Genomic DNA, 13,822 nt, shown 5'->3' with positions numbered 1-13,822 from the left:
CAACTTTCCATCTATTATATTTCTTTTTCTACCTAAAAGAATAAGATCATTTATTGTATGGTATTGTGGCAATGATAACATAAACAATTTGTCAGAGATCCACTTCCACGTTTCACTGACAACTCAAATTAAATTTACCATAACCCATCAACTTAAGTTTTTGGGTTAATCAATGATATAACATGGTATGAGAGCAGGAGGTCCTACGTTCAAACTTTTTAATGTCATTTCCTTTTCAGTTGATATTGATTTCCGCTCATTGAATCTTCTACAAAATTTGAAACCCACAAATTAAGTGAGTGTTTAAGTGTTGATATAATTAAATTTATCATATTAGCTTCAACTTTTGGGTCGTGATGATTTACCAGTTTTAATGCTCGACAACCTTGTGTTGTTGATGTCCTTGCTTGCTTCAATGTACAGTGCATGCTAACATGGTCTTATTCCTGTGAACTGTCAAACTTTTCAGTACTGGACTTTACCATGCCGCTAATGGAGACTGGATTAGAAAATGATGCTATCCTAGCTCTTATTGCTTTCTGTCTTCAGTATATTCTAGTTAATCATGAGTACTGGAAGTACAAGGTTAAGCATACTCGTTGGATTGTAACTTTGAAGGTATGTTCTCATTTATAGTTGATGTTTTCTTGGCCTTTGTTCTTTTTTCAAAGTCTAACAGTGTGGGCTATACAATTCCTACCTTCAGTTGAGCATATCAATTTCGTTGTTTATTCTAGTAAAATTTGAAGTTTGCAGATATTACATTTTCTTTTTCTTCGTCTTTCACATTGAGTTACATATTTTAAATTGATTGCTGTTGGTATCTTTTGTGCCTGGCATTATCTCTCTAGACATTTTTTCTCAAAGTTATTTCTATAGAATTGAGCTGGCCGTATTTTGTGCTTATATCAAGAAAGAGCCATATCTTGTAATATCAAGTATCTATGTTAGGCTGTTAGCTTGCGGTTTGAGTGTCCTCTCCCAACTTCAAAGAGTTTATTTTTCTTGTTTACAAAATAGAAAGAGGAAAAAAGAAAAATATATGTTTCTTAGAGAGAGAGAGAATGTAATTGTAACTTACCTGTCTTGCATTTGTTATAATTGTCTAGGGAAAGGCTTGGCTCAAATATCTGTTCCATTTCTGTTTATTCTGGACCGTTATCCATTCTGTTGCAGGTGCTTGAGGTGACGAGGAGATGCATTCTTTTAAGCTCAGGTGCTGGAAAACTGGGCCCACTTGTCCAGAATATGCTTCTTTCTGATTCTTCCATCCATAACACTCTTTTTCGAGTGGTTTGTACGACTAGACAAGCTCTCGAGGTCTGTCTAGCAAATGTAGTTTGTGTATATTTTAAGCTTATTGATTTTCTGACATGGAGTTATATTGATCAGAAACTATATATCAGCCGTCTTTCTGACCCACGGGAGATTGAGGGTTTAGAGCATGCCATCTGTTCTGTCCTGGATATTATTTTCATCATGCTTTCTGCATTTTCAAAGGTATTTCATGATTGCATCACTTTTTTGTTTTCTTAAATGTAATTATTTCAAGGAATCTTCGTTACTTTAACCAAGTTTCGGGTTAATATAACTGGTTCCATCTTATTAGTTTTATGCATTGTTAATTGAATATATCAAGGTTTTTAAGGGTCTTTTCAAGTGAGTCTTTTCAAGGTAAAGCCGTTGAGGATTTCACGTTTCAAATATTAAGGGATCTCATAATGTACTCAAACTACATTTGTGTACACTATGAGATGAAACCTTATGTTAACTAATATGGTATCAAAGCCTATAAAACTCAAATGGGCATTCGGCCCAATAATAATAAATGAATCTTTTATTAAAACGAAAATACTCTTTTCATTGAAGTGGTGAAAATAGACTAATGCTCAAATTATGAGAAATGAAATAAAAGTCTAACTATAAAACAAGCCAGACCAATAAAAATAAAGAGAAAATACATCACAAAGAAAGCATTAAGCAGGAAAAATAAATGCATTCCAATTTAAGCATAGATCTTGAATGGAAAAATCTGCAAAAGACTCAGAAAAAGTGCACCAGGAAGAAGCGTTAATCCAAGCAACTTCAAAACGATCCATCCGAGGACACAATTTATTGTGGACGACCCTTTGGTTTCTTTCAAACCAAATTTCAGCAAGTAGAGCTTTAACTGCATTAGACCAAATCAACTGAGGTAGCTTCAAGGTTGGACCTACAGAAATCTGCATTTCATCATCTCAAAAATCTTTACCACACACCCATTTAATGTTGAAAAAAGAGAACAAACGCCACCTGCAATGTTTACCATAACAACAATCAAAGAAAAGGTGTTGCAAATCTTCGCTTTCAGCCATACAAAGAGAAAAAATAGAGGGAGATGAGCAATGAGAGAGGAGTTACCGTTGCATTATCGAAGAACAATTCAAATATCCAAAAATCATTAACCAAACAAGGATATTAACATGTCTTGGGCTCTCTAACTTCCATAGAGCTTTGAACATCAGGTTATCCAAAGGATTAGTAGTCAAGTGATTTGTGAGGGCTTTAACCAAGAAAACCCCCTAGGCTTTTAAAGACCAAAACAAAATTGCAGTCTGATCCAATGAATGTTTTAAAAAGTCATAGTCAGTATAGGCCTCAATGCATTTCCTATCGGTTTTTCTAAACATTAGACCTTTGTTAAGAGTGCTTTTCAAATATCTCAAAATTTGATTCACAGCTTCCATATGTTCTTCATAAGGTGCCTGCAAAAACTGACTGACTATGCTGACAACATAGGAAATGTTTGGTCTAGTATGTGATAAGTAAATTAACTTTCCCACTAGACGCTGATACCTCTCTTTAACAACAGGAACTTTGTTAACAAAATCTCTCAGTTTGGCATTGAATTCTATAGAAGTGTCAGCAGGTCTACATCTAGTCACGTCTATTTCCTTTAAAAGGTCAAGAGTGTATTTCTGTTGTGAGACAGAGATCCCTTCCTTGATCTGGCCACTTCCATTCCAAGGAAATACTAGTCAATGTCGCTTTGGATAGCAGTGGTAGCGTTCTCGACGGTGGCAGCTGTTGTAGGAGATTATCTTGCACAATTGGTTTTCGTCAACAGCTAGGGTTTCGTCACCATGCTTTGATACCATGTTAAAAGATAGAAATAGAAGACACAAGGTTTACGTGGAAAATCCTAAAATATGGAGGAAAAACCCCGATAGAGAGTCATTTTTATTATTTTTTAACATAATATGAAAGATACATGAGGGTTCTTATTTATAGGTCCCTTAGTTTCAACAGTATGATTGGAATATGCACAAACAATAAATAGGCCATCGAGGTGTTTTAAGATATTTTATGCCTGTCTCTTATACACATCTAGATGTGTATAAGAGACAGATTTATAGGTCCCTTAGTTTCAACAGTATGATTGGAATATGCACAAACAATAAATAGGCCCTGTCTCTTATACACATCTAGATGTGTATAAGAGACAGCTATTATTCATAAACGTGACATCGGGAATTTTAGCAACATGAGGGTTCTTATTTATAGGTCCCTTAGTTTCAACAGTATGATTGGAATATGCACAAACAATAAATAGGCCATCGAGGTGTTTTAAGATATTTTATGCCATTTTTTTTAAACTATAGGTTAGGGTTTATTATACATGCATGTTAGTTGGTTTAAAACATTTGTATTAATAAAGGTGACTTCGGGAATTTTGGCAACATTGTGTCCAAAATGTTCTATTATTAGGGTTTTCCATTATTGTAAATATCTAGTTATATTTTCCTTTTCTATGCTTTGTACACATTTATATATATCCATATCTTTGGTGAATGAATAGAGCGTTCTAAATCTCTCTCAAACCTAAGAGTTTTACATGGTATCAGAGCCCTCTAAACAAACTTAGGGTTTTATGAACCTTAGAGTTTGAGAATTTAGAATTTGTTTGTGTTACGTCTAGGGTTTTGTGGAAGGGTAAGTTTACACTTTTGCTCACAGCTGTTGTCTTTGGTTCGTTCGCCTCTGCTGTCGGGAAAAAAAGGTAGTTTATCGACACTGCCAAGTTCGTCGAGAAGCCCAGCCGCCAATCTACAGAACCCCAAAGTCTGGATTCCATCTGGCCAGCGCGTGAGACTCACGTGCCACTTTTCCCTTCTGTTTTCGATCCACGTGCCAACGCGTGTAGGCGCGTGCGCCAATTGTTTCAGTTCGTCTTCTAGGGGTTTCCTCGGTTTTGTTGACTCTTCTTGGTGGTGTGTTTGTTTGGGCTATATACTCACTGTTTGTTATGACATCTCTTCGGTAAATTAAGGTTTTATTCTCTTCTGTTCGATGTTTATTTTTTGAAGTAATGGCTGATAAGAAGCTAGTTGTCATGTCTGAGATGGTTCCTATGGTGTCAAAAGTAACTGAACACAAGTTGAATGGATCCAACTACTATTCATGGAGATCAAATGTTCTCCACTTTATTAGAAGCATGGAGATGGATGATCATATCACAGAAGAGGCGCCGATTGATGCAAATAAAAAGATTTGGCGGCAGGACGATTCAAGAATGCTTCTACAAATAAAAAATTCTATTGACCGTGAAATCGTTGAACTAGTAAATCATTGCGAATCAGTCAAAGAACTATTTGAATATTTGGATTTCCTTTATTCTGAGACAGAGAATATTAATAGAGTGTTTAATGTTTGTAAGACTCTATATCAACACGATCAAGGAGAAAAATCTCTTACAAGTTACTTTATGGAGGTTAAAAATACATGTGCAGAATTCAATGCCTTGATGCCAATCAGCACGGATCCAAAAGTTCTAATGGCTCAACGTGAAAAGTTGTTTATCATGAATTTTTTAGTAGGTCTTGCACCTAAATATGAGATGGCCAAAGATCAAGTGTTGTCAAGCTCAAATATCTCATCATTGGAAGAAGCTTATACTCGAATACTTTGTACAGAGAAGACACAAGCAGTTATGTCATCTGATTCTAGTAGTGCTTTGATTGGGCACACAAATGATTATAGAGGTAATAAGGGGGTTGAATCAAATAGCTCCAAAGATCATCCCAATAACCAAAGATCAAATCCAGGAGGTGCTATTTGAATCAATTTCTTTGTCATCAGTTTTAAATTTACCACATTTCTTGTTTAATTTGATTTCGGTCAGTAAACTCACTCGTGATCTTCATTGTTGTCTTCTTTTTTCCTGGTTATTGCTTATTTCAGGATCTTACGACGAAACAGACTATTGGTAAAAGGCGTGAATTTGGAGGTCTTTACATCTTTGAACCAAAAACACCCACAGCCATCACAGGCTTTAACGTGTAGTCTTCCTTTGAAGAGCATTGTCGTTTGGGTCATCCGTCTATCTTTGTGTTGAAGAGTCTTCGTCCACTACTTCAACATTTGTCTTCTTTAGATTGTGAGTCATGTCAGTTTGCTAAATTTCATCGTTTGAGTTTGTATCCTCAAGTCAATAAACGAGCTAGTGCTCCTTTTGAATTAATCTATCCTGATGTTTGGGTTCCATGTTCTATTGAGTCCAAAGGAGGGTATAGGTATTTTGTTACATTTGTCGATGACTATTCTCGTGTTACGCGGTTATATTTAATGAAAAATCGTTCTGAGTTACTTTCTCATTTGCGTAACTTCCATGCTGAAATTCGAACTCAGTTTAGTGGTGCTTTTAAAATCCTACAGAGTGATAATGCTAAGGAATATTTCTCTCATGCACTCAAGTCTTATTTAGATTCTCATGGCATTCTTCATCAATCTTCTTGTGTCGATACTCCATCTCAAAATGGGGTTGCGAAACGAAAGAATCGTCATTTCCTTGAGATAGCCAAAGCTTTGATGTTTCTGATGCATGTTCCAAAATTCTTTTGGGCTGATGTTGTTTCCACAACTTGTTTCTTAATAAATTGCATGCCCTCTTCCATTCTTAAGGGTGAGATACCTTTTCGTACTTTATGCCTCAAGCAACATTTGTTTCCCATTCCACCCAAAATATTTGGTTGTACCTGCTTTGTTTGGGATGTTCGACCTCAACATACCAAGTTGGATCCAAAGACCTTAAAATGTATTTTCCTTGGTTATTCCTGTGTTCGAAATGGGTATTGGTGTTATTGTCCTAGTCTAAATAAATATGTCGTCTCTCCTGATGTTTTTTTAACATTCCTCATTTTTCATCACCGTCTTTCTCTTCGAATAAGAGTCAGGGGGAGCATACAGAATTAGAGGATGATTTCCTTGTCTACACAGTTATTTATCCTTTTGATCCTCTTCCTAATTCATCTCTACCTATGGCTACCTCTACTTTTCCACCCATCGTTAAGGTCTATACTCAATGACAACCTCCTTAGTTCCATGCCCTGTACCAAAGACTTCTTCGTCTCCTTCGATTCCATGCCCTATACCAGAGTCTTCTTCGTTATCGGATCCAGAAACGAGTGATGATCTTTCTATTGCTCTTCGTAAAGGTAAACATACATGTGCTCATCCTATTTCCTCTTTTGTTTCATATAACCATTTTTCGTCCTCCGCATGTTCATTCATTGCATCCATAGAGTCTGTATCCATCCCTAAAACTGTTCATGAAGTTTTGTCTCATCCTGGTTTGTGTGCCGCAATGGTGGAGGACATGACTGCCTTAGATGATAATTGTATTTAGGATTTTGTTTCTTTCATTAGCTATCGGTTGCAAATGGGTGTTTGCAGTTAAAGTCAATCCTGATGGTTCTGTTGCTCGGTTAAAAGTGTGCCTTGTAGTGAAAAGTCACGTACAAACTTATGGCGTTGACTATATGCTGATACTTTTTCTTCTGTAGCAAAAAGGGCATTTGTGAGGCTTTTTATTTCATTAGCTTCAATCAATCATTGGCCTTTACATTAGTTTGATATTAAAAATGCATTTCTTCATGGTGATCTTCAAGAAGAGGTGTAGATGTAGTAACCACCAGGGTTTGTTGCTCAGGGGGAGAATGGAACGGTGTGTCGCCTTTGTTAATCTTTGTATGGATTAAAGAAAAGTCCACGAGCTTGGTTTGGTAAATTTAGTTAAGTGATTGAAAGCTTTGGAATGCGGAAGAGCACGTCAGATCATTCGATTTTTTTTAAGAGATCTGATGATATTGTTATTCTCGTGTTCGGAAACATTGTTAGGATTTCCCATTATTGTAAATATCTTGTTATATTTTCCTTTTCTATGTTTGTACACTTGTATATATTCATATCTTTAGTGAATGAATAGAGTATTCTGATTCTCTCTCAAACCTAAGAGTTTTACGATATGTATTATATATTTTTTTCAAAAGTGTTTTTGTACATAATTTGTTTGGTTTGGTTAATACTGAAATTATTCCTATTAAATGTCAAATTACTATAAGACTATTAAATACTATGAACTAATAAGTTCAAAATTTTCTTTAAAATCCTTTCATAGGTCGATTTTTTTTTTTTTGTTCCTGTTTTTTTAAATATATGATCATTTGAGTTGGGGTTATAGTTAGTTGTCGGAGATTATCAACGGAATTGGCCACTGAAGATAGTCATGCAAAGATTGTGGTTGTCAAAGTTGATCGCCAGATGTGGTATTTTTCAAAGGTGGTTGTTGGAGTTGGTCACTAGAGCATGTCACTGGAGTGAGGCGGTGGTATTTGCTGGAGTTGGTAGCCAATAGGTGGAGTCATTGGAAACATTAGAGAAAGGAAGAAATGGGTTGAGTTGAGGTGAGTTGGTAATAATCAACTCAACGACTAAGTGGGTGGGCCAAACATTGAGTTGGTGAACCAAACACCCCTATGAAAATTGGTAAATTGGTAATTAAAATCAATGAAGGAAGATAACATGTAAGACATATTCTAGATAAATGATTCTTCAGCCTTTTGATGGTGCTTAACTCATGGAAAGCACATTCTATTACCAGTACTATTTTTCAAGTTCCTTCTGCTTATTTGAAATGCAGTTGAGCTGGGTGGGTAGATCAATCAAGAAACCTATTATTATTTTTCATTATATTCTATAAGTTTTGGATAGGCAATTTAATATCATAAATATATTGTGCTTGATCAATTAAAAACTGGTTTGATTGGGGGTAAGACTGACATATGTTCATTTCAGGATTCGTCAGCTGCACCTGCCGTATTTCATCAAGCATTGATATCATTGAAAACTAAACCCATTCCTATAGCAGCAGCGGTCATTTCTTTGTTTTCTTATTTTCGAAATGTGGTATGGATCCATTGATCAATTTGAATCAACTTGTTTGAAAATTTATAATGTCTTTATTGAAATCCGAATATCAGTCTTAATTGGAGAACTTTCATTTATCCTTCTTAGAATTTCATCTTCATCTATTATTGTATTATCTAACTGTTTCCTAGTTTTTATTGTTTTTTATTTCATTTGTCCTCTCCCTAGTGGAGCTTGTATCTTTTAAGAACTAACTTCTTTTTATTTCATCAATGGAAAAGTTTAGTTTCTCTTAAAAAAAAAAAAAGTGCCAGATCAGTGGAGTGTCGTGGGAGAGTTTATTGCCAAATCATCCATCCATTAGTTAAATAATAGTCAAATGAACTTACAGACCATTTATAAGTAGTTTTGAAATCTCAATGACCAAAAGTTAGTTTGCTAAAAAATTTATTATTGCAAGTATGTAAGCAGTCCTTTAATATGCTTATGGTCTAGATTTTCCATTACATCTCTTTCGTTATTGAAATGTACGAGTCTGACTCGGAATTTTTTTATTACTTTATAATATTTTTATCATTGTTTATTATCTGTACCAAAGATTTATGGGTTGTGATATTTCTGCAGAGAGTACAAGTCGGTGCAGCAAGGGTACTATCTATGTTATTGTTAATAACAGACGACTTGCAACCCCATTTGTCTAGTGCGTGCTTTAGTCTTGATGATGAGCAAGTATAGTACTCTTTCTTGAGCTAGTTTCACTTGATTTCTGTTTATAGGACTAACTATTTTTCGATTGACATGTTTCTTTGTTCTCATGGTTTTAGATAGCAGATTTGAGGCAATCAATTGAGTGCATACTTCTAAAAAAGTCTGTGTGGGACGAAGATCTCTTTGTTGCTGTAGTTAACATGTTGACTTCGGCAGCACTTTATCAGGTTGGTTATTGAATCTACTTATTTCATGGTTATAAACATTGGGGATAACACGTGAATACATTCTTAAGTATATGTGCACTTATTATTAGTACCCAGGAGGTCAATAATCTACTAGTTTTTACTTCAATTTAAACTTCTTGTTGGGTTTTCTTGATATTTTTGTAATATAAGGTGTGTTGTATGTGTATATTTATCATTTATGTTTGTAAGATTGTAGATTGGGTCGTCGGACAAATTCTTTAAACTCCATTAGCCTGTTTAGTTGTAATGATCTCAAAATCTAGTCGCTTTATAGCAATAGCCGTTTCGTGGTTGGCTCTGTAATTCCCAAACTTTCATCCACAAATTTATGGTTTGACCCTAGGCTTATCGAGTTGATTTGGATGGCCAAAATCCCCAAGAAAAAAAATTTATGTGGATCCTCGGTCAAAAGAATTATAAGTACATGGTGTAGAATCCGAAGAATGCCCTTATGTTGTTTATCTCTCAGCTCGTTTACACATCTGCTCCTTTGCTGATGCTTGTTGGCCTTTTCATTTGAAGACTTTTGGCCTAAGATGCTGCAATCCTCCGATATAAATCCTTGGTGGCCTAGCTAAAGTGACTTGGTCCAACACTGTCTTTGCTATCCATTGGAGGATTTGATTCGAGAGGAATCAGAAAGTTTTGGGAGGAATTGTGTTAAGTCAGAGGAGTGCTGGGACATCATCAAATATTTTGGCCTCCACGTGGTGCTCTTGGAGCTAGCTCTGGAATCATATAATGAAAGTAAATTAACAGTAGACAATGATCATTTTTGGCCTAATTCCCTGCGGACACGGCAACACTACACATGTATAAGCCCGATTTCCTCAAACATTCTGCCATGGCACTCGTAAATTTAAGATGCCTCCCTCTTGATTTGTTTTAAATTAAAACATTATATAATATTTTTAGGATTTTAAGGTTCTCTCTAATATTCCTCCGAAATTTCCATACTTGAAAGAGTATAGGTAAGAAACCTGAAAATGTAAAACTTTGCCCTTCCCAAATTTACATTTCCGGCAAGTTGATGTGGTTGAATTGTAAAGTTTTGTTTGTAATTAGTGTTGGTTAGAAGGCTTCCAGCAAGTTGGTGCGCATAAATTCTAATTGGAACATTTTAGACCATTTTATATTGTTGTTACCAAATACCTAGGTGGCATTATTCTGATTTGTTATTTGTTTTCTTCATGCGTCCTCTCTACAGCCTTCTTTCCTTGTCACTTTATTAGCTAGCAAGGAAAATTTGAATGCCCAACTAAATTTCAATGGTGGTGGGACTCATCAAACTAAAGATTCTTTGCCGGCTTCATCAGGATTGGAGAAATCAAGTATGATTGATGCGCTTTTACAATATCTAAAGGAAGCCAATAAGCATGCAAAAAGGTTCATTCCCTAAAAGAATCCCTCCCGATTATCAAAAGCTTAATCCTTTTATTTTACATTTTAAATTGGGGGTCTTGTGTCTATTTTGTTGGGTGCTAGATTCCTTGTGTTATTTATTGCTATTGTCTTAACTTAAATTTGTTTGCCATTTTTGATCTTCAGCAACCTCCGGATACAGCTGAATGTACTCAATTTTTTCAAGGCACTTTGGCAGACAGCTGGCCCATTTATAATGATTTTGGATAGGATGAAAACTTCAGAGAAGGTTTTGGAACAATTGACAGACGGTGTTTCACACTTCGTTTCTGGAGAAGCTTGTGCCGCCAAAAATATTGCTGGGATGCAGGATCTAAACTCTGCTTACAAATATTTGTTACTCTCATCCATGGTGGAAATAATGTCGTATGACATTTTTCTGCAAAAAAAGATGCTACATGGTGAGTCGATTGTAGAACAAGCTGGACCAAAGGACAAAGCTGCGATTGCTGTGAGCAATGAAAATTCGAGATTACCCTCTAGTCTCTCTGATGTCAAGAATATATTATCAGCTGCATGTGATGGCTTCCTTTTAGGCAATCTGACCAAGCTGCTTGCTTCTTGTGAATTTGATAATGAAACATATCACCGGGCAAAGGTGGTTTTCATTCAGTTTATTGTTTCTTTCTTACATCTTTATGCTTTTTGAAAAAACATCGGTAATTTCTAATTACCCTTCTGTACACTAAGTTTTGGTTTCTGTTTTTTTGTTTTATTTTATGTTTTTTTAGGGGAAAAAAAATTATTTATTTTATGTTACTTGCTGGACTTTGTCTTACATATAACCTTTTCACCCAATGTTGCTTTGATAGAGCTTATGTTCAAAGCTACCTTGACAAGTTGATATGTTTTTCTCAGAGCTGTTTGCTGCATCTGTCTATTGAGCTTAACAAGTCGTGTACTTGATGATAGGTTGCTTCCAGTTTATTCATTGTACATGCGATGTCAAAATTAGCAACTGGTGATGGGGGGAGCTTGTCAGTTTCAATGCTCGGGAAGATCCATGAGCTGTTGAAAAAGGTTCAATAGTTGTTCTTTGTCCTTCGTCAAATCAATGCCTGCCAAGTGCTTCATATCAGTCTAATTGCAGTGATTTCTTTTGCAGCTTATCAATTTGCCTGCTTTTGCAGAATTATCAGCACAATATTTGCAGCGAGGTTACAGGTAGAATATTGTTTTTTTTTTTCCTTTTTATTTATTTATTTAGGGGCCTTTTTAAATATAAAAAATATTTAAAAATATTTACACTTTAGCAAAAAGTTCCTAAAGTATAAAGCACTTTTAGACTTTTAGAACTTTTTGTTATAAAATGTAAATATTTTTTTAGATTTTTCTATTTATAAGAAATTTCCATTTATTTATTTATTTTAATTGACCTTCTAAATAATAGTCCACTTCTAAACAACTAATGTTTCTTTTATCATTGATCTCTTTTTATATTTTGAACTGGAGCCCTTTTTTGTAATTGTCTTTTGTTACCTTTTGGGAGGCAGAGAGATCGAACGAGGAGGTTTGGTAGGGGGCTTGATTTAGTGCCTCCTTGTGCGCATCGGTCGACAGACTTTTTTTATACTTGTGATCTTGGTTTGATTGTTTGATTTTTTGCTACCTGTTAATCGCATATTGCATGCCAATTCAAAACAGTATTCCTTTTCTTGTCTTTTGGGTGGGAGACAACAAACTACTAAGATGTGTTTCATTTCAAAACCAATTCACAACGAGAGTACCCTATGTATATTATAAATATTGTGAGTTATCCTTATCTCTTCAGCGTGGGATTCTCAACATGACCCCTCAAGATGGTGTCTCTTTGGGTTTGTTGTTGGTCGATTCTTTTCTTCGATCAATTACCCGTTTGAATTTTTTTCTTTTTTTTTCCTAAAGGATACATAACTTTTCATTGAATTAATGGAAAGAGACTAATGTTTCAAATACAAGGAAACAAAATATTTAGAGTAGATCATGAGACAAACATAATATCAAAAACATCATTCTAAGATTTACATAAGATGAGCTAAGCAGAGAAAATGAACGCCCCCCAATGCAAACAAATATCTTGGATGAAAATTTTCCCAAAGAACTTGGAAAGAGAGCACCAGGTAGAGGCATTGATCCTTGCAATTTCAAATCGATTTGACGACTAAAAGGATTTATCGTGGAACTCCCTTTGGTTTCTTTCAAACCATAATGCAGCAAGCAATGCTTTGATAGCATTGACCCGTAATAATTGGAATTGAGGCTTCAAAGGACTGGTTAATACTTGAAGAACCTTTTCTGTAAAGGAGGCTCCAAAAACCCAATGAAGATGAAAAATAGCCTAAAGCTTCTTCTAGCAAGCAAGAGAATAGCAACAATCAAAAAAGGAACATGTTGAAGATCTTCACTGGGCTGGCATGCAAGCCCATCATGGCTCAAAGGGTAGGTCGCATGGGGTATGGGGGTGGCTTATGACGAAATGGGGGTGGCTTATGACGAAAAAGGGACCGTGGTGGTTGGATGCCCAAGTATATGAGGTCAAGTCAATCCTAAACAGCCTTTAGTGATTCAGTATGACCAAATAAACTTAATTTAATACTTAAACACTCACATTTTGCTCCTTAAGTCCATTTTCCTCACCAAATTATTTCTATCATCACAATTTGAAATGAAAGATTTAGGTGAGGTTGACGTGATACTTGGTGTTAAGATTAGAAAAACTAAAACTGGTTTCTCTCTATGTCAATCACACTATATTGAAAAATTTCTAAAGAGATTTGATCTAATTGTAAAGGTGCAGGACACTTTAACATTACCAGAGATCGATCACGAGGCTTTGATACCATGTGATGTAGTCTCTTTACTATTAGCTGAGGGTCTTTTTGTATTTTGATCACTGTTTTATATAATTGACTGTGGTTGGAGTTTTATTTTTTACTTTTTGTAAAATCAAGATTTGTTTCTTGATTTGTTATTTTTAGTTGGCCTACAGCTTGTAAATTGGCCGTTAGTTTCAGTTGGCTTGTAGCTTGTATAAATAGTCTTGAAAAGTTAGGGGAAAAAGAAAAAAAGACCAGAGTTACGTTGAAAACCCTTGACCAGGGAGAAAAAATCACGATAAGAATTTTTATTTTTAATTCAGATACACAGTACACAATACAGGAACAGGTATAAATAACCAAACAATGAGAAACCCTAGACTGATCAAAGACAAAAACGCCCTTAGGGCTAAAATATAATTTCAACACTCCCTCTCAAGTTGGAGCGTAGATGTCAATGAGACC

At 35.4% G+C, this 13,822-nt stretch overlaps 1 protein-coding gene across 2 annotated transcripts in view; it reads left to right on the top strand.

The window, feature by feature from the left end:
* LOC120089385 overlaps positions 1-13,822 on the top strand; it is an 86,301-nt gene that overhangs the window by 63,055 nt on the left and 9,424 nt on the right. For both annotated transcript variants that reach the window (XM_039046836.1, XM_039046837.1), the window contains 10 exons: positions 470-618; positions 1,177-1,320; positions 1,393-1,500; positions 8,113-8,223; positions 8,809-8,913; positions 9,009-9,119; positions 10,348-10,526; positions 10,689-11,160; positions 11,475-11,582; positions 11,668-11,726. In XM_039046836.1, coding sequence (XP_038902764.1) covers positions 470-618; positions 1,177-1,320; positions 1,393-1,500; positions 8,113-8,223; positions 8,809-8,913; positions 9,009-9,119; positions 10,348-10,526; positions 10,689-11,160; positions 11,475-11,582; positions 11,668-11,726 — 1,546 coding nt within the window. The remainder of the gene's footprint in view (positions 1-469; positions 619-1,176; positions 1,321-1,392; positions 1,501-8,112; positions 8,224-8,808; positions 8,914-9,008; positions 9,120-10,347; positions 10,527-10,688; positions 11,161-11,474; positions 11,583-11,667; positions 11,727-13,822) is intronic.

This window comes from Benincasa hispida, chromosome 10 (assembly GCF_009727055.1).
Source record: "Benincasa hispida cultivar B227 chromosome 10, ASM972705v1, whole genome shotgun sequence".
Lineage (NCBI taxonomy): Eukaryota > Viridiplantae > Streptophyta > Magnoliopsida > Cucurbitales > Cucurbitaceae > Benincasa > Benincasa hispida.
This window is presented reverse-complemented; position numbering and strand designations above follow the sequence as displayed.